Raw genomic sequence first — 22,402 nt, forward strand, 5'->3', positions numbered from 1 at the left:
AATCCTGTACAGAAATATTAACAAGTGACTACCTTACTTAAAAGAACACAGAATCAAGGAACATAGAACAATGAAGGAAACTAATTTCTTTTCTGCTTGTGACTATGATTTAGAATTAATTTGTTAAGCAGGATTTATTCAGATTTTTACATATTCTATACTACTTCATCCTCTGGAACTTTATAATGTAAGTATGCCCAACTTATTACTATTTTATGGGATCAGATTTATCTGGCATAACATTTTTATGGACAGGTGATACAATATCAAAACCAGTTAGTAAAAATACATCTGGGACAATGAATTTCCTGCAAGCAAGCAGTAGCACATTGACAGCCTTTTTCAGAGACTACCTTATTTGAATAAGTTGTTAATCATTTCTTATAAGAATTGTATTTTTCTGTAGTACCAACATTTATTATTTATTAGCATCTATTAAAAAATGTGACCACACCGAAAAGCAGTCAAGACTGACAAAGCCAGAGAGATTTATTTACTTGCCTTCAAGCATTTCTGTCTATAATTTTGCAAAAATTTCCCATTATTCTTTGAGTTTCAATAGGTATTTAATATCTTTATTTTTAAAATATTAAATGGACTCATATGTTTGTGGTGAAATTCCCACATCAGAGAAAGATTCAGTGAGATGCAGAAGTATAAACTGTGAATCTAGCATTATACCAAGTTTTGAACAATATTCAGGGGCGTGTGATTCCATTCAAGCATATGGAATCATTTAAGATATTCTGAAGAAGTACAACTCAGTTACCAAAAACATAGTGAGTGCCTAGCAGGTGATAATTGCCAAGACAGGCACTAAAAGTCGCAGAAGTGAGTAAAACATAGGGATTATCTTCAGAAAGTCATGGCACCTGCTAAATGACAGAGTAACATAAGGACTGGAATAGAAAGATGAGCCACTGGGTGTGACTGTACAATTTGTACATTTCACAAAGTATCCCACAAAGGAAGTGAATGACGGCTGAATTGGGGTCCATGATCCACTTGCTGTGCCCCATAGAAAAAGAGGTACTTTTTATTGCTGAACAAAGACACTGATCCCTTGACCAAGCCATGCATTCTCAGAGCTATGTCCACCCATATTGACTTTCCTTCTGATTCACAGAGACACACTTATCTAAGTTAGAAATTAAGCTCCGGAGGACAAAAGTCTTTCTTTTATGAAACAATATATCTCAGTCACCTAGAACAGTACTGGCATGTAGTAAGCACTCAGGAAATATTTGTTGAATGCTGTTGACTAGAATAGTGGATGCCCTGGGCAGATGGTTAGGAGTTTAAAAATTTTTCTTCAGACAAGTTTTCCTTATTGTTGTCCTCAACTTTCTACCATCATTTCCCTAAATAACTTTAGATGAAGACAGAGTTCATTGTGAACAATGAGGAAAATTCATTATTATGGAAATCAGTTCTAAAATATTGATAACTGAATTTAAAATATTAAAAACCTCCAGAACTGAATTCAGTTAATTCTTTGGGAATTTTCCTGTTAATGGCTGAGCATTAAGGGGATCCTAGAAAGTGAGTAAAGTGAAAGCATTATACTTAAAGTAGATTTTATCAGTAATAATTGAATGAGGCTAAAATTTACCTCTTAAGTCCTTTCCAAGGTTGACCTTCTTCAGTGTGACAGAACAGAAAGCAGAGATTAATGTGGAAAAACTTGGACACACATTTTCCAGAATTATCTCTCCCCACCCCATAACATTAGTTTGCAGGTGAAAAATAAAGCCATATATGAATCAAAGCACTGCTTTTTAAGTTAACGTGTAGTATTTCTTCTTTGGGCAAAATGAATTTTTATTAAATATCTGACAAAATTGTCATTATCATCATCATCTAAATGTGTTCATATGAAAAAGTTATCTCAAATGGGAAATATCTGTATACAAGGATTATACAAATTTTGTTTGAAAACAGTTTTTAAACAAATGAACTGGTAATTTTATAAGAAACTGTTCACCTGTTTTCCAGGAGCACATGATTCGAGAGGATGCCAAGGGTCTGACAGCAAGACAGTGTGGTATAATGGAGGTGGTCCTGGCTACCATCAAGGTAAGATTAGAGAGTCCCTGGATATGTACCCTCAGAGAAGTGTACCCCCGATGCATGTCTGTAGAGCTGTACATCCATAGACATGGTAGACAGTTGTATACAGACATTCTGGGAGTGTGTCAGACTTAGCCCATACTATGTCATTATTATATCCATATTACTTTACCCTTAGAGTTGCTTTCTTTGTATACCTTTATAAAATGGGTAAGAAATCTATGTTGTAACAGATGTTTTCAAAGAAAGACAGATACCTCCGAAGTCCAAAGTCCAGTTAAATATCAATGGATGCTTCAGGGGACTTAGAGTTAATGGAATTTCTGTTTGTGTTTTCAATGCTTGTTGAAATTATTTTGGAAAATCAATTTTCTCTTCTCTCTTAGTAAAGATAATAATTTAGTTTTCTGCTGAAAACCCAAAGGCATTGCATTGTGTGCATCAATGTTTCATAGCTAAAGTTTGGCCTAAAAGTTATTGTAGTGTGGGTTAAATATAGGTAGATCTCAAAACATAACGTCGGAATTGTTTTCATATGATCCCTTACAGATGTACATACATACATTTTATATTTATATGTGAAAGTTTATTAAAGAGTGAGATATTAATCCATCTTCTAAATTTGGACTGTGTCCAATGTCTGAATGCTTCACAGGAGGAAGCACCTTTTACCAAGGAAGTGTAAGGAGTGTAGCAGAGACCTGTGAGCTACCAGAAGCCATTTTCCAAGCACAGAATAATCTCACTGGATAGAAACAGATATTACAACAGGAGTCATTAAAACAGAGTTCTATATGACACCCCACAGAGCTATTACCTCATGATTTTTGCAGTTTCAGCGTTTAATAAGAGAACATCTTTTGCTGCTTCAGTGGCAAAAACTGCAAAATAAAAGTTGTGAGGTGACAGAGATGGAGTTTCTAAAGATGTATCCAGAGTATGGGCTGGAAGTATATAAATATTGTGCAAAATCATTTTTAAAAATAGAAAACATGAAAGAAAGGAAAAATACAAAACCAGCTCTTTTTAAGAAGAATTTTCATAAATATGTGTAAGAAATGACTGCCCTTTGGAATTATACCAGCATTCATGACTACAGAGGAAAGTGCTAGGAGAAAAAAATAACTCTGGGGCATACACTAAACAGGTAAAAAAATATGGTTATAGAATCAGAATTCAGCCCTTAATAGATTTTATTAGGTCAATGTATGACTCTAAGAGAACAAGAAAAATGTGTTCTGTGAAAATAGATAATGGCCTTCATTGTACTGACAGACTTGGCCCATGTCTCCTAACTCCAACTTTTCTCTAGTTCTTCTTGATGGGGACAGATGACCACCTCCTACAAGACTAGTTCTGCCCAAACTCTGGGATAATCCCGATACCCAAACAAATCCCTCTGGTCTACATGTTGACATCTCAACTATACTGTCTTCCTGCCCAGGTTATTGGTAATACTTTAGTTCAGCCTCAGTGACCAGACACTTGCCTTGCCCTTTAAAAGAAAGACTACTCCCTAGTTTCTTGGAGAAGACAATGGCAACCCACTCCAGTACTCTTGCCTGGAAAATCCCATGGATGGAGGAGCCTGGTAGGCTGCAGTCCATGGGGTTGCAAAGAGTCGGACATGACTGAGCGACTTCCCTTTCACTTTTCTCTTTCATGCATTGGAGAAGGAAATGGCAACCCACTCCAGTGTTCTTGCCTGGAGAATCCCAGGGACGGGGGAGCCTGGTGGGCTGCCGTCTATGGGGTCGCACAGAGTTGGACACGACTGAAGTGACTTAGCAGCAGCAGCCTGGTATCTAAGATCCAGTAAGTGGGTCCATGTCATTATCTTGTTTCCCAGGACTGGAGTCTGACCTTGGTCCTTCAGAACCTCGGAACCTGAGGTCAGGTCTTCAGTCTCACTACTCCCCAGATTTTCCTCTGGGGTCTCCAGACTACACCCACTCTACCTGCTTTGAGAGCCTTTTACTCCTGTCCTCTGCCAAGAAGGAGAGTCACCTAATATTTCTTCCAATGGCCCTGAAGTCAGTTTGCCACAGCTGGGCTCCCTTTTATCTTTTCTGATTCTGAGATTTACCCTGATTATACTACAAGGCACTGCTTCTAATGGTGACTACAAAGGAATTCAAGAGAAAGAGGACTACTACTTAAAAGAATTGTAGTCTTGAGCTAGTGATTCAGTATTTTCTGGGGGCTCAGCAAGGGAATACTGTCAGGTGGAGACTTTATGGGAAAGACATTCTTATATTGAAGTAGTAAACACTATCCAGGCTAATTCCCAAAGGCTGCCAACAACATGATCCTTAATTCTTCTTTAGGTGAATTTAAGCAAATAAGCTGAACATGAGAAAGTTAAATTGAAGGAAGAGGATGCTATGGAGTTTGTAGACAGTAGCTGAAATACTGTTGTGCATTCTTTCAGTCATCTTTCACATACATACATCCTCTGACCTGATCTTTAGAAACATCCTGGGTGTTAGGTACACCAAGAATGATCATTCACATTTTACAGATGAAAAAGCAGGTTTAAATTGTTTGCCTAAGTCCAGAGTCACTTGTACTTGGCAGAGTTGAGAAAAGATGCCAAACTCTAAAATCAGTGCCCTTGCTTCTACGTCTTATTTCACTAAATGTTAACAAGGTGTAGGAAAAGGCAGCAAGCCAAAATGGGTAATATCCCTACAGATAGATTAGTTCTTTCTAAATTAAAATACCATGTTTCAGTTGTTTAGATTATTTTCTAATGATTTAAAATAATATGAACTCATTCAACCTCTATATAGGTACTGATGAAAATATAAACTTAAATACTAAAATTCTAATTAGACTGGGTTATTTTGGCATACCAGTCACAGGTAGTTTCAACTATAAGTCAAAAGTATAGAACATGGCACAAGAAATAGTTACCATGACCTGCTGCAGCTAGCATGGTTGGCCTTGGAGGCATTACATTTACCTGCCAACACTGAGCCAAGTCAACAGCTCTGAAACAGCCAACAGCTTAATCAGCATGTGCAAGCTGCTGTAGAGGCCAGTGCAGAAACCCTATTTAAAGCTGAGCTTTGGAGTCTCAAACTTATATCTCAGGAAGATTCAGGACTTACAAGGGAGTCCCTGAAATGTGGGTTTCTTTCCAAGAAAAAATGAAGAGCTTTTTCCACCAGCATGTACTCTTTGACAGTATCATGAATCTCAAGACTTAATTTTTTATTTTTTTAACTTTGAACCATGCGCTAGTTATTTTCTGATGAAGTTCCAAAAACATAGGGCAAGAAAACTGGCTGGTTGTATTTTTTCCAACGTTCTAAATTACCCTGGAACACTTGTTATTTGTACCTAAACATGACATTCTGAAATGTATGGAATCTGAAAAAATCAGCAGAGACACAGAGGTAGAGAATAAACATAATGGATACCAAGTGAGAAAGAGAGGGTGGGATGAATTAGGAGATTGGGATTGACATATATATATATATTTACACTATTGATAACACATGTAAAATAGATAACTGAAAACCTACTAAATAGCACAGGGAATTCTACTCGGTGCTATGTTGTGACCTAAATGGGAAGGAAATCCAAAAAAGGGGATGTATATGTATATGTCCACTTTGATGGACAGTAGAAACTTACACAACATTGTAAAGCAGTCCAATAAAAATTGAAAATAAACACATGCATTAGGGCCCTCTAGAAATCTGCATTTCTTGGCATTCAGGAGAGAATGTGGACTAACTATGAATATCTATTCAAATACAGCCTTGAAAAATCCTAGATAACACCATTTCTGATACTCAGGATTCCAGACAAATAACAGGACATGGAAGATTATGCCTCTCAGGCTCTTACCCTGACCAAGTCCTACACAATCCTGGTATCCATTATTCAAGAGTCAGTTTTGGTGGCTGTTTCTTACTTAGCATGTTGTCTTTAATCATTTGTAAGTATCGTTTTTGCATTATTTAAACTTCAGGTGCTCACGGGAGGAACCAAACAACCTATCTAGTTTGGAGTACTGCAATTCAGAAATCATTATTTGAGAGCTTACCGTGTGGAACAAAGATGACAAGCAGTAAAGAGGGGACTGAAAATTAAAGAGATCTTGCTCTTAGGAACAGAAACATCCACAATCCATAAAATATGAGAGTTACTGACAAAGTACTGGGAAGTGCTGAGAGGGTGATGAATTCTCTTTGAGTGGCTAGAGGAAAGCTTCCTGGTGAAGGAGGTTTCAGATCATTAAATGGGAAAGCAAGGGGGAAAGTCATCACAGGCTTAGAGAAAAGCTTGGGTGAAATGTGACTGAGGTATGGGGTAGCCTAAAAACTTCAAATAGGCTAATGTAGAAGGGTATCAAGATTGGTTGAGAAATAAAGGGAATATATAGAATAGAAGAGACACATTGACTTGGACCCAAAGTGGTGAAGCATAAACACCAAGAATCTGAACTTCAGTTTGTTGGCAAAAGGGAGGAAGTAGCATATTATGATCCAGTATATTACAGAGGACTATATTGTCTTAAATAACTATCAAGTAAGTATTTAAAGTAACCTCAGTTGTTAAAAACAAGTGATGATTATATCTAAATTTGCAAAACAGATCATCTGCATGAATTTTCCAGAAGTCTGATACTGGTATTGGAAGGAAAGAGAGTGATGATGGGAAATTTCTACCAAAATGGTACATGTAACCAAAGAAGTAAAATCTCCCAGCACACTTGTAAAGAAATATTAGCATATTTCCATGAGCCAGTAAATATAGTGTGTAAAAGATCTTCAAATATCTGGCAAATATGAAGAATTAGAAGAATTTAGCATTTTTTATTGGGATTATAAAAGGGATGGCTTGTTAACCATGCAGACAGTATCCTGATGTTTTAGTTAGTGGTTCTATTTTTTTTTTTTTTCTCACAAATCACATTAAGGTCTGAAATGTTCTACTTTTTCATTTTTTTTTTGCACTCATGAAGAATATAAGAAATACAAATATCTCTGTTTATTTTTTAAGATAAAGAAAATGATACCTCATACAAAGCTCTTTCAAGCCCCTCATCACTCACCCATATATTAGTGAAGCAATATATTCCTTTATGAGGGTGGGAAATCTTCACAAACATCAGAAAGTGGATATAAATGTAAAGAAAATATCTGGAACTACATGAGGAATACCACTGATAGAGTATCAGAATAGTGGGTGACATTTCTGCTTTATTGACTATGCCAAAGCCTTTGACTATGTGGATCACCACAAACTGTGGAAAATTCTGAAAGAGATGGGAATACCAGACCACCTGACCTGCCTCTTGAGAAACCTGTATACAGGTCAGGAAGCAACAGTTAGAACTGGACATGGAACAACAGACTGGTTCCAAATAGAAAAAGAAGTACGTCAAGGCTGTATATTGTCACCCTGCTTATTTAACTTATATGCAGAGTACATCATGAGAAACGCTGGACTGGAGGAAGCACAAGCTTGAATGAAGATTGCCGGGAGAAATATCAATAACCTCAGATATGCGGATGACACCAACCTTATGGCAGAAAGTGAAGAGGAAATAAAAAGCCTCTTGAGGAAAGTGAAAGAGGAGAGTGAAAAAGCTGGCTTAAAGCTCAACATTCAGAAAACTAAGATCATGGCATCCGGTCCTATCACTTCATGGCAAATAGATGGGGAAACAGTGGCTGATTTTATTTTTCTGTTCTCCAAGATCACTGCAGATGATGATTGCAGCCATGAAATTAAAAGATGCTTACTCCTTGGAAGGGAAGTTGTGACCACCCTAGACAGTATATTAAAAAGCAGGGACATTACTTTGTTAACAAAGGTCCATCTAGTCAAGGCTATGGTTTTTCCAATGGTCATGTATGGATGTGAGAGTTGGACTATAAAGAAAGCTAAGCACCAAAGAATTGATGCTTTTGAACTGTGGTGTTGGAGAAGACTCTTGAGAGTCCCTTGGACTGCAAGGAGATCCAACCAGTCCATTCTGAAGGAGATCAGTCCTGGATGTTTTTTGGAAGGACTGATGTTGAAGCTGAAACTACAATACTTCGGCCACCTGATGCGAAGAGCTGACTCATTTGAAAAAGCCCTGATGCTGGGAGGGATTGGGGGCAGGAGGAGAAGGGGATGACAGAGGATGAGATGGCATCACTGACTCAATGGACATGGGTTTGGGTGGACTCCGTGGGTTGGTGATGGACAGGGAGGCCTGGCGTGCTGCGGTTCATGGAGTCGCAAAGAGTCGGACACGAATGAACGACTGAACTGAACTCGAGAGAAAGACTAGAGTATACAAGTTACCGTCCTCTCTTGTGGGAGTACTATTAGGACTTAAGAATGTATTGTCAAAAAACAAAATGAGTTATCACATATAAAATAATGAAAACAGTTCCTATTGTATAGAAAACTCTTCATAAATGTAACCATCATACTACCTGTGTGCATGGGTGCTCAGTCACGTCTGACTCTCTGTGATCCTGTAACCTGCCAGGCTCCTCTGTCCAGGGATTCTCCAGGCAGGAATAGTGCAGTAGGTTCCATTTCCTCCTCCAGGGGATCTTTCTGACCCAGGAATTGAACTTGCATCTCCTTTTGCCTGAGAATTGGTTATTTTGAAGGAGCTTCTTTCCACTGGTAAACCCAAGACCTCACATATTCTAGTACAACTAGATTTTTTTTGTTTTCCTCCTTTCCTAATAAACCACTCATCTCTCTCAATGATGCTATTAAATCTGACTCTTTGCCCCAAGTAACAGTCCAAGTCCTGTCCTCCATGCTTTTGGTTTCCTGTGCACAGCATTTTCACACTACAGGGGCACAAAACCCCTAAGATTTCTGGTGCTTTCTGAGACTCCCCTCTAGGAAGCAGTGCTGTTCTCTTTCTGCAGGAGTTTCTTGATTAAAAGGCAGGGAAGGCCCGTTGAAAATTAAGTAATGATATGTGTCAACTTACAAAAAAAGTCATGTCAGAGATGGAATAGGGTGATACAGATGCTACAGGGCTTGAGGAGGGGACACATGTAAAAGTGGGAAGGATTTAGGGGAGTTAGCAACTACCATGAACTCCAGAAATCAGGGAAATATGAAAGAGTGATCACAAAGGACAGATGACAGTTCACTGGCTGGAAAAGAAAGATAATTGTTTTCTTTGGAGAAGACGTAGACATACTCAGGGAGAAAGAATTTGACCATGAAAAAGCACAAGACCAGAAGGCTGGGAGTCAATGATTAGACCACTCAATGGACTGGACTGGATTTAACTGGAAATTTTCATAGTGAAGCAGTGTAACATTGAGGTTACTGGAAATGTTGGGGTTGCAAGTAGGTATTGAAAATATTAATACATGGCATGCAAAAGTACCATTTCAGCAATGGAAATCTTACAGGAATGTGCAGAATGGATTGACTAGTTCAAGACTGTAGTCACAGAGATCAGTTATGGTTATTCAATGCATAAGATGACAAGGAATATCACGAAGAGGGTGATCTTAGGAGTATAAAGTGAAAGATGGCTATGAGTGACACAGAAAGGCCCAGTCATGGGAACTTGGCAACTAAAAAAATGGGGCAGGAACAATGGAGGAGCCAGGGTGACTCAGAGTTTTAGCCAAGTGGTTGAGAAGCTTGGTCCCAAAGAGAAAAATGGCAAATCAGTCAGGAGGGTCATTTTCCTCTTTCCACCTAGAATCTGGGGAATTATTCTCACAATAAAGCTTATGTTATAAGTAGAAAGAACTCTATAGTTCACAAAAATCTTCCAGACAGAGTAATTAATTTCATCTTTACGACACCATAGTCAGGCAAGATGGCTGTTTCTATTCCCATTCTACAGAGGAATTAACCAGTGCTCTGTGAGGTTAAATAACCTATGCAAATCACACTGCATAGAGGAAAGACAGTGTTTTCTAGCATTTTAGAGTAAAGAACAGGTCAAAGAAGTGAAAAGGATTCTAACATTTGAAACTGATAACAGAAACTGACATGTCCCTTTTCCTGCTCACATAGAAACATGTTACCTACGGTGTTGTTGGTCAACTGTGCTGTTCTGCACTGTGCTTAGCCCCTCAGTTGTGTCCGACTCTTGTGACCCTATGGACTGAAACCTGCCAGGCTCCTCTGTGCATGGGGATTCTTCAGGCAAGAATACTGGAGTGGGTTGCCATGCACTCCTCCAGGAGATCTTCCCAAACCAGGGATTGAACCCAGGACGGCCACATTAGAGGCAGATTCTTTACCATCTGAGCCACCGGAAAGCCCAAGAATATTGGAGTGGGTATCCTATCCCTTCTCCAGGGTATCTTCCTGACCCAGGAATCAAACCAGAGTCTCCTGCATTGCAGGCTGATTCTTTACCAGCTGAGCTACCAGGGGAGCCCTCTGGTCAACTGACCGTCCCTTAATATTGGCTATTAAGGCTAATAATGGGACCTTACTAATTCACATGTAGCAGCTTCAGGTTTTAAGATATACTTATTATAAAATGTTTTCTTTATATCAAACCAGTATCTGCTTCCCCAGTGCTTCTAATTATGAATTGGTTCTCCTTCTACCCTTTAAAACTACTATAAAATAGTTCCATTTCCTTTTCTATGTCTTCCCCTTTTCAATGCTTTTCAGACATTAAAGAAAACTATCATGCTGCCCCAAGTTATCTGCAGCTGTTTATTGAATAACCTGCCTTCTAGAGCTTACAAAGTTCTGGTCATCTACCTTGAGGAGATTTCCATTTTCTATTTCTCATAAAATGGTGATGCCAAGGAACCACCCTCATATTCCAGATATGTTCTAATCAGCAGAGAATGCTGTTGCTCTATCACACCCTTTGTCTTGACCTATCTGTGATATTAATACATGATCAGATTTAGCTTTGATTGCTGCCTCATCAATTAATAAATCATATTAAATTTGAGCACGAGTAAAGCTTTAAAAATTTTACTGATGTTAAGCCATGTCACCCCCATTCTTTACTTTGCAATAAAAATTTTATTGGGAATACAGACCTTTTCCTTTTCTCCTTATCATCAGGTTGGCATTTGCATAACCACAGAAATCATTTCCTTTTCTCTGTGAATGAGGAGCCCATGGCATGTGTTATTTATCTGTGTTCACTGAACCACTGAACAGAGGCTTTTGTGCTTAGCTTCCTGCAACTTGTTTTCTCTCCTAACATTGCTACCTTCTAGCCTGAGTTTGTCTTACAACATCTGCTATTATACAATGCACTTAAAAGACAAAGGCATCGTTTCTGCCCTTACAAATCATCTACTGTTCACTTACTGTCCTGCTAAAGCTTTTACTGAATGACTCAAAATGCTCCATGGCTCAAAAGGAACAAATCAGCTCTGGATCATAACCTGAAACTCTACAGAGACCCTCAGGCTTTACTCAGGAACAAGCTCATACCTTATTTATGTTTTCACTATATGATTAGTTCCCCATGTACCGAAGGCCTACAAAATAATGCCTTTTTAATGAAAACATGTCTTCCTATAAAGTTATTAGAGAGTTTCAAGACAAATACTATACATAGTTTATGCTCTTATAGCCTAAATCTAGTTCAGCATGTACATAAAGTCTTCTAGGCCCTCAAAAATACCTCAGTTAAATTAAGTCCAGTTACATTCTTCTATCTTAGAGTTTCCTAAACAATATTCCGTGGAACACTTGGGTGTCCCTGAGAGTTAGTAGATGTCCTGTGTGATAGGTGTCCTATAGCCTAATAATTTTAAGAACAGGTACGTTAGTGAAAGGTCAAACAGTTTTCCCTACCACCGTGAATCACACAGCCTTTAATGTATTAAAAAGCATTGTAAATCTTTAAGAGTATACGAAATCTCTTAACTTCTCTAGGCTTTCTACTTCCTAAAGGCAACTTGTAACTTTGAGGAAGCACAAGGTTAGTAATGACAATAGAGTGACAGTAGTAAAACAGTATATTTTAAACTATACCAAAGAAATATGAGAACTACAACTGCAGGTTTCCCCCACTATAGGAAAGGAGAGCATTCCTATGAAACCTTTTATTAGCTGAAATGACATAGGCAAGAAGCAATTACCTTAGGACTCATTCTGCTCAGGGATGCACAAAATAAATCGAGATCAAGCACAAATACAGTCCAAAATCATGACAGCTTGATGCTCAGATGCTGGGTGTAATTCCTGGGTTAGGTGCTGGGTGGTACCACTCTCGTGACTCAGGGTATACACTGCCTCTGTAAGACCTCACTGCTGTTTTAACATCTCTTTTTTCACAAAAGTGAAAATCATTTTCATGTCTTTTTTGGTTAGTGAAAACAGTACTAATGTAGGTCATCTACAAAAGTGAAGTGGCATAAAGGCAATTTTCAAAGAATGGGGAATACCTGTACTTCACTTCTTCTCAAGCAGTTCCTCTCAGTTACCTAGTGGGATTTTCCCCTTTCTTTAGTCCATCGTGGTAAATTATCTGGTGGCTGCTGAAGTGGAAAATGGCAGTGCTAATAAACAAGACACCATACGTGTCACCTCTTTGAAAGTCTTTATTGATTCCTTCAGCAACAGCATTATTTCCCAGTCCTATTGTCTGTCTTTTTAAATTCTCTTTATTACGCCTCCAACATAACATTGGAGTCATTCACCGACAATAACATTTCCTACTTGATCAGAGTCCCTTTGGGAACAATCTCTAGGCCTCTTTTGCTTCATATCCTTGGCGTAAGTTCTGGTTCTCAACACAGATTTAGTAAATATTTGTTAAGGGAGAAGAGGAAGAGAGAACGGCCAGGAAAGTCACCCCATCACTGATGCTCTTTAGGGTAAGCCACAGGTGATGGCCCTTCCTCACAAATTAGACAGTAATCTATATTAAGGTTGTCACCATGCTACTTTACATACACTGCGAAAGATCATTTGTTTTATATGATCACTGAGGAAATCGAAGAGAAAATATTTTTTAAATGCCTAGAGACAAAATGACATTTACTTTGCTATACAGCAGAAACTAGCAACGTTGTAAATCAACTATACTCCAATAAAAATTAATTTAAAAAATAAGAGTATAACTGTGACATTCATGCAGTTATAAAACTTGTCAAACTATTATTTAACTCATCAACTAATGAGACAACCAGTAAGATCTTACAATTGGCTCAAAGAAGAATTCCAAGAGCTTCACATAAAGACAAGCAATGAGGAAAGCTGAAATAAATTTGAATAGAGGCAAAACAGATCTGGCCACAAAACAGTGATCAGTTGCATCCCACCAGAAATAAATAATTTGCATCTCTTTGGACAGGAGTCATATGCATTATTATCCATTTTCTACAATTTACAGAGTTTTACATAGCTCAGGTGGCCCTAGTGGTAATGAGTCCAAGGCAAGAGATACAAGAGACTCAGGTGCAGTCCTTCGGTCAGGAAGATCCCCTGGAGGAGGAAATGGCAATCCACTCCAGTACTCTCGCCTGGAAAATTCCATGGACAGAGGAGCCTCGCAGGCTACAGTCCATGGGGCTGCGGAGAGTCAGACACCACTGAGCAACTGAGCACACACATAGCTCCAAGACAGTGAAAAGTGAAGATAACTCAGATAGGTGTCATAGATGGAGCACTCATTAAACATTTTTGTCCGTTTCAAAGTTTTTCACAATTTTTTCTGACAACTACATATAGTCCCAAGACATCATGAAACATCATCTTAGTTGCTGCTCATTACTCTTCCTGTACTTTACTAACTTAAGCCTCCAGCACTTATGCTCAGGTATGACAAGATTGGAGCTTGTCTGGGAAACAATGAGTGGGAGAATGCTTTCCCCTCCTGAGAAGCCACCAAGTCCTGGTTCAGTCTATCCCACAGCTCTTTGTAAGTAGGGTGTGTTATTTCATCTGATGCTTCCCTGGTTCATTACGTAAACAGAGCTCCAGAGCTCACCCCACCACTCCTCCAGGAAAAGCAGTCAATTCCAGGCAAAACTCCCCTCTCAATACATTCATTAACACTTTTCCACTTAAGTATCATATCACACTTCCTGAAGAAAGGAATTCTGATATCTTTTCATCCCCCAAGGTACCTGAAACAATTCTGGACTCTAACTCCACAATAATTGCTTTCTATATGTCACAATATCTAATATTTATATAAGATCAAGGTATAGAAAATGTTTAAATATTATATCTTTGTCATCCCTTCAAAAATAAGAAAAGGCTTTCCTCATTTTTCTCTGCCTCCTCTTCATAATCATTGGTGGATTTAGGTGCAATTTGTGTTTTCACAGTGCACTCAGCTACAATGGAATGGGATTGTAAGTGACCATGGGTTTTTCCTTTTGAGGAAGGAGTTTGTGATTATAGAACACTTTCTTCAATTTATATCCCCATTGCCTACTTTCTCAGGCCTGTGCCCTGAATTTTCTCTATATTATAGTCTCTAAAATTCCAACCAAATGCCTACAAATGCTCAGAATATGTTTCTGCAGAGGGAAGAAAACTGAAGTAATTTTGAATTTTCAGTTGACATGTTTTACCTTGGAAATCTTTGAGTAGGCTAGACTGATGACACACAGGAGAGTGTATCAGAATCGTTTGTTGAGCTTTTTCAAAACATGCCATCCTGTGAGAGTCCTATATCCTAGTGAGCTGGGTTGCAGTGCGGGTGAAGTTTAGTGTTAGTACAGGGAAAGACAGACCCATTTATCTAAGCTTAACAAAATACAATAAACATGTTATCTATAAATTGCTGGGAAATAACATCCTTAGCTCTATCATATATCTTGAGATAAATAATCTGCCCTCTGAAGTGAAGTCTGTGCTTAATACTTGCAACATTAGAAACTCTGACATCCCTCAATGACCATATTTATTGTCAAATATATATCTTCTCTATTATTTAACCTATAAATAAGGTGATGTTTTGAGTTGTTGGATGTCTGTAGCAAAGAAAAAAAAGAAGAAAGAAACTGTTTTATTACATTTCTCAGACACAGTTTAGGGGACGTTGGGTTTCTAAGGGTGGCCTATGTGTGTGTACCACTGTCTGATTAGATCACAGGGAAGGTAGGAGCAGTGGGCATTTGCCCTAGAATTGCAAATCAGTATCTGGAAAACATGTGACCAGAAGATACTTTATTTGTGAAATCTGACAAACCTGGATATTTTTCTCATGCTCTGGAAACAGAAGTCAACAATCGAGTTGACACATTGTCTTAAACCTAGCATTCTGTAAGCATCCGGCCTCTGCATCTTCATGATCCCATTTAACTAAAGTTTTAAATGAGAGCAACACTTGAAATACTAAGGTAACCTGAACTGCATGGCGATGACGTGGTCATGGCCATACGGTACTGTGTCTTTGTATCTATCTTATGTTAATCATACTGTATTATTCCATCTGGACCTCATGATTATGGCCATAAAATCCCTCATCTAATACTGTTTTTCTAAATGCCTCTGCTTACATTGTTTTTCTTTTCTTTTTAGCAATACTTTCATGCAGGAGGAAATGGCCTGAAAAAGAATTTCTTGGAGAAAAGCCCAGATCTTCAGTCTCTGAGATATGCTCTCAGTCTTTATACCCAAACGACTGATGCCTTGATAAAGAAATTCATAGACACCCAAACCTCACAGAGTAAGTAACACATTGGACATGAACAGAGGTAAACTGAATACAACTCAACTTCAACATAGAAATCACTATAAATAATATCTGTAATTTGACTATAATAAATTAAAGCATCAATAAGAATGGATGATTATGATTTGTAAAAAAATATATTCAATTTTTAGAAACTTATTTTATAAATAATTTCAATAATACTGAGATATGCTTAATACTAAAATTGTATGGAATAATTAACCTTTGCTGTTGGTTTTAAGTTCATAAAATTTAGTAAACCCTAGTTGTGAATAACCATAACTGTGATATTCTCAAATTAGTACAAAATAATCAGTGTTTATCGGTCTCAGTAACTTCTAAAGTACAATAATAATTCCTCAGATCCTAACTTCAAATGAAAATAATCTCCTGTTCTTGGGTTTTCAGGAGGGAAATCTCATTTACTCTTAATTTTATAGAAGAAAATTCTAAGTCTTTGAAAAGAGCCAAGTATGTTAGTGGAAACTCAGATCTATTTCATATGTCAAAGTTGCCAACTCATAAGTTTCTAGGATATTACTGTTAAAGAACCTTCTTTCAAGTTGCTTTGTGATTTATTGTATTTTGGTAATTACATGCATTTAAAATCTGGCATTTCTGAGTGATTACTGAAAATGTCACTCTAAGTAAAAAAAAAAAAAATGCAGGCTCAAATTGTAGAACATAATAAATTGCACCCAACTATAATCAAAATAAGGAGGAGGACACAACTTCTTTCATGAGAGATCCTTCCAAAGGAAGCACACAGATTTTTTTTTCTTGATAAAAATCCTTCAGACTTATCTATGTTTCATCATGGATATTTTCACTTTTCCAACTACATTTGAAGATAATACCAAGGTAGGTGCTAGGTAGCTGCTTGACCTATCTAATACTTTGTGCTTTCTGACTTTGTCCAATAAATGCTACAAACACCCCTTTTAATGCAATCTTCAAACCCAGATTACATCTTGGGATGGTTCCAAAAAGGAGAAGAGAGTTGAGTGTAAGGCCTTGTCAAGAAATACATTACTCCTTGAATCATGATCTCTCAAGGTTTTCCAAACTATAAATATGAATGCAATTCTAACACAAGTCATCGTAATAGTGTTGTTGCTTTATTCTCAAGAGAATGTGAGTGTTTAAAAACTTAGCTTTACGTTCGTAGGTATACATTATGTGTATATACATGCAACCCATGTTTCAGCAGAGATGTCAAACCAAAAAACTACATATGAATTTCAACTTTGGTGTATGGAATTTGGTACACATGTTTGTTTTGTATGAATTGTATGGCAACATTAAAAATATATGGGGAGTGGGGGAATAAGAGGATTCATTATCCCAATAATCCCGAACTAGATTAATTGTTTTAGTCTTGGTCTTTTTCTTTTTTACTTCCCTTTTCTGGCTTTTTTTAAGTAACGCAATTTTTTCTGCATAATTGAAATTGGTAAGCTTTAGATATGAAATGACTTTGCCTTTTCTCTGATAGTTACCTTCAAGCATGCTCCATGGAAACTATTTCCATCTCCTCCTCTGTCCCTCCCTTGGCATCCCTCCAGCTGGTCCCAGCCCACCATGATCCGGTCCACAGAACCTGAGGTGTGGGGGGTGTTTGATGTGCCCTCTGCTCCTCCTAGATACCTCTTGCTTCAGGGTACTGGGGGCAGAAATTGAAGGGGAGGGGGAGATATCTTTAAAGTCCCCCTACAGTTGAATCCATATGCTGACTTTCCCAGGGGCCCAATGCTAGGGAACCTCCTATCAGTTGAACTTGATGATGAATGCAGTCTGCCCAGGTCCCTATAGGGACCCCTCAGTTGCTGCCTCCTGCAGCACATGCCATGGCTTCTTGCTCCTTGAATATCTTCTAGTGTCCAGCCCTCTGTAATGAGGTCCCAGCAAGAAGACTGATGACCAGCTTCTTCCATGGGGCCCAATGGAGCTCATATATTCTTTCCACGTTTTAGATGATCATGAGGACTTCCTCACTGTCACCTGCCATCTCTCTATAGCTCTCCTCTCTACCTGCTCAGATAGTTGTTTGTACTTTTAAATTGGAGGAGAAGGGGAAGGAAGAAATACTGCTGCCTAATATAACACAACCCTTGTTCAATCAAAAATGAGGCAAGCCAGTATCACCAATTAATGGATGCAGTGTTTCTGAGTTTCTATTCATATTTTATTCTAATTCTATCACAATCCTATCTCAATACTCATTACCACAGACTGAATAATAAAGTGAGCAACAATACCATATCCTTCATAAAATATGGAAAGGAGAGATAAGAGGAAAATTCACTGAATATTAGAATTCTTTATAACACAACCAAAAATAGGACATATTAAAGGACACAATCTCCATTTTCTGTAACAGACCCTAAATGACCTCCAAATGCCTGGGGCCAGTCCATGTTTTCTTTGTCTTCTAAAGAACCTCAGCTTCCTCAGGTTCTTTAAATGACAAACATGGAAAAGTTGACTTCTCAAGAGTCTTACTTAAATGGACTGGTCTGCTGTTCTATGAATGCTTGACCTGGGCTGTACTAAAAGAGAGGAGCTTGGGTGCCACTCTTATATCCCTGCAGATGAGTATTTACAATTAGAGTAGGATCAATTCTCCCCTTTTTGTATTTCTTATCCTAGTACAAGGTAGAGTCCAAAATGATCAGATAAGGTCTCAGTTTCCAGTTTAAATACAATTGCAATTATCCAAATAATTTTCTAGGATTTGGCACAGTATCAAATACCCATGAAGATTTATTATATTTAATTTTTGCCAATCTTATATTTTGTTAATACAATTTAGAAAGACCATTCTGGTATTATGGTGTCTTTCAAATATAAAATATGAAATGGGAGCTAATGCTACACACTGAGAACCCCTTCCACCCTCTGCCTGAGGTGCCCCATCCAGGCTAAGCTAGGGTGTCAGACAGTCAGTATCCCAGGAAGCAGCCCTTGGCCAATGGAGGATAGGCAGTTGGCAGAAAAGAAAACAAATAAAACTTTAGCTTCCTCAGTTGGGAAAACTCTAACATGAGTTCCACACAAACTCCAGAATTCCCCTGTGATGTGAAGCTCCATCCTCTCTGAGAGGACAACTTCCCAAGTATATCCTTTACTGTGGAATGCTTGTCTCAGCTTTCACTCCCGGGGAACCCAAATCCAGGGTCACATTACTAGAAAGTAGGGAGCCAGGTTCCAGTTCAGCTACTCTAGATATGTATCCTGTGCTCTTAACCACCATGCCTGCATCTTCTTGATAATAATTAAATTATAAAGGTCAAATACCCTGAATGAATCTTTCTCCTTTACTTGAACTTTTTCTCTTACAAATTCGCAAGTTAGGAATACAGAACTAATTAGAGAAACAACTTATAACACAGTGAACATTATTTGAAAAATATTTTACATTATGATTTATAAAATGCAAACTGATTTTTTGTCTCAATTTCTAACTCATACATGTGCAAGTATTAAGGAATTATCATTCAAGTGTTAATCAACATGCTGTGTAAAAGAAATTGGAATCCTTTAGAAATTTAACTGTGCTTTTTAAAGTATCTATATTTTGTTCTCATATTCTCATAAACTCTTTCCTTAGCCCATTTTCTTCTTTCCTTTTCTTTTGTTAAAATGTTCTTTTGCATCTCTTTCTCCTTTCTGCATTATCCTTGTCTGTGTTAGAAAATTAATTGTAACATTAAATATACGGAAAAATGAATAATTAATTGGGTTATATTTTTCACTGTCTTCAAAGTGAAGATATACTTTCCTTTGAAAATATTTTTAATTCAGCTTTTACGTAAATGGGTTTGTGGCATAGAAAAACACTCTATATCTTGCTCACTTATTCTTTATTTTCTCTTTTTCAATTCTTTCTGTTTTCACCTTCTCTTCCTCTTTCTTTGATCTCTTTTTAGAATAGATTTAGATGTCCTCTTTTTCCAGTAATAATAATAAGAAAAAATGACAAGGGGTAGAGTTTCATTAGAAATTTATGAGCCAAAGAGTCCAATTGAAATCTATAAATTTGGAAAAACACTCTTCTTTCTGTTCCAAATACTGGAAAATAAACAAATTCAAAATGGAGAGATAAGTATTCTTAAGTCCTCAAGTGAAGCTGACAGATCGGTTTATAAGAGTAACACGTTTATTAGTCTAGCAATGTACTGCGGCAATGAAATACCACTATACTCTGTTAAAGAGCTGCACTCAATATGCCAGCAAATTTGGAAAACTCTGCAGTGGCAGGACTGGAAAAGGTCAGTTTTCATTCCAACCCCAAAGAAAGGCAATGCCAAAGAATGTTCAAGCTACTGCACAATTACACTCATCCCACTTGCCAGCAAAGTAATGCTCAAAATTCTCCAAGCCAAGCTTCAACAGTATGTGAATCGAGAACATCCAGATGTTCAAGCTGAATTTAGAAAAGGCAGAGGAACCAAAGATCAAATTGCCAACATCCACTGGGTCATCAAAAAAGCAAGAGAATTCCAGAAAAACATCAACTTCTGCGTCATTGACTATGCCAAAGCCTTTGACGGTGTGGCTCACAATAAACTGTGGAAAATTCTTAGAGATGGGAATACCAGACCACCTGACCTGCCTCCTGAGAAACCTGTATGCAGGTCAAGAAGCAACAGGTAGAACCAGACATGAAACAATGGACTGGTTCCAAATTGGGAAAGGAATGCATCAAGGCTATATAGAATCAAGATTGCCAGGAGAAATATCAATAACTTCACATATGCAGATGACACCACCTATCAGAAAGAGAAGAGGAACTAAAGAGCCTCTTGATAAAAGTGAAACAGAAGAGTGAAAAAGCTGGCTTAAAACTCAATATTCAAAAAACTAAGATCATGACATTCAGTCTCATCACTTCATAGCAAATAGATGGGGAAACAGTGACAGACTTCATTTTCTTGGGCTCCAAAATCACTACAGATGGTGACCGCAGCCACGAAATTAAAAGACGCTTGCTGCTTGGGGAAAAAACTATGACAAACCTAGACAGCATATTCAAAAGCAGAGACATTACTTTGCTGACAAAGATCTGTCTAGTCAAAGCTATGATTTTTCCAGTTGTCATGTATGGATGTGAGAATTGGACCATAAAGAAGGCTGAAGGCTGAATGCTGAAGAACTGATGCTTTTGAGCTGTGGTGTTGTAGAAGATTCTTGAGAATCCCTTGGACTGCAAGGAGATCAAACAGTCAATCCTAAAGGAGATCAATCATGAATATTCATTGGAAGGACTGATGCTGAAGCTGAAGCTCCAATACTTTGGCCACCTCATGAGAAGAGTCAACTCACTAGAAAGGGCCCTGATGCTGGCAAAGATTGAAGGCAGGAGGAGAAAGGGATGATAGAGGATGAGACAGTTGGATGGCATCACTGATTCAATGTACATGAATTTGACATGGTGACATGGTGACATGGTGAAGGACAGGGAAGCCTGGCATGCTGCAGTCCATGAGGTTGCAAAGAGTTGGACACAACTGAGCAACAACAAATACCCTGCATTCACTTAAATATTTACTGAATCTCATCTCTGAAATCACGTACCATAAGGTATATATTCAAAGCTGAACCCAGTGCTATGTACACCAGGTGCTCTACTATGGAGGTTCTCCAGCAGAGGTGATTTTGTCCCCCTGGGGCATCTGTCAATGTCTGAGGAGCTTTGATCCTTTCATCTGGGAGTGGTATTTGTTACTGGTATCTAGTGGATGGAGACCAGGGAGGTTGCTAAACATCGTGCAGGGTACAAGACAGCTTCCTACAATAGGAAGTGATCTTTAAGTCTCCAGATGGCAGTAGTGCAGAGTCTGGGACACCTTGCACTAATACTAGACTGAAACAATATAAGAAGTGATGTAACATAAATCATGTTAGATCAGATCAGATCAGTCGCTCAGTCGTGTCCAACTCTTTGCGACCCCAAGAATCGCAGCACGTCAGGCCTCTCTGTCCATCACCAACTCCCAGAGTCCACTCAGACTCATGTCCATCGAGTCAGTGATGCCATCCAGCCATCTCATCCTCTGTCGTCCCCTTCTCCTCCTGCCCCTAATCCCTCCCAGCATAAGAGACTTTTCCAGTGAGTCAACTCTTTGCATGAGGTGGCCAAAGTACTGGAGTTTCAACTTTAGCATCATTCCTTCCAAAGAAATCCCAGAGCTGATCTCCTTTGGAATGGACTGGTTGGATCTCCTTGCAGTCTAAGGGACTCTCAAGAGTCTTCTCCAACACCACAGTTCAAAAGCATCAATTCTTCGGTGCTCAGCCTTCTTCACAGTCCAACTCTCACATCCATACATGACTACAGGAAAAACCATAGCCTTGACTAGATGAAGCTTTGTTGGCAAAGTAATGTCTCTGCTTTTGAATATGCTATCTAGGTTGGTCATAACTTTCCTTCCAAAGATTAAGCGTCTTTTAATTTCATGGCTGCAGTCACCATCTGCAGTGATTTTGGAGCCCAGAAAAATAAAGTCCGACACTGTTTCCACTGTTTCCCCATCTATTTCCCATGAAGTGATGGGACTGGATGCCATGATCTTCGTTTTCTGAATGTTGAGCTTTAAGTCAACTTTTTCACTCTCCACTTTCACTTTCATCAGGAGGCTTTTTAGTTCCTCTTCACTTTCTGCCATAAGGGTGGTGTCATCTGCATATCTGAGGTTATTGATATCTCTCCCA

The 22,402-nt window shown here is 38.3% G+C and overlaps 1 protein-coding gene across 1 annotated transcript in view; it reads left to right on the forward strand.

Moving 5' to 3' along the window:
* The window catches only part of UNC13C (unc-13 homolog C (C. elegans)), a 673,935-nt gene that overhangs the window by 607,197 nt on the left and 44,336 nt on the right, over positions 1-22,402 (forward strand). The window contains exons 30-31 of the mRNA XM_010836764.1: positions 1,996-2,076; positions 15,535-15,682. Of these exons, the coding sequence (XP_010835066.1) occupies positions 1,996-2,076; positions 15,535-15,682 (229 nt within the window). The remainder of the gene's footprint in view (positions 1-1,995; positions 2,077-15,534; positions 15,683-22,402) is intronic.

The sequence above is a fragment of the Bison bison genome, unplaced genomic scaffold, assembly GCF_000754665.1.
Source record: "Bison bison bison isolate TAMUID 2011002044 unplaced genomic scaffold, Bison_UMD1.0 scf7180017864066, whole genome shotgun sequence".
Classification (NCBI taxonomy): Eukaryota; Metazoa; Chordata; class Mammalia; order Artiodactyla; family Bovidae; genus Bison; species Bison bison.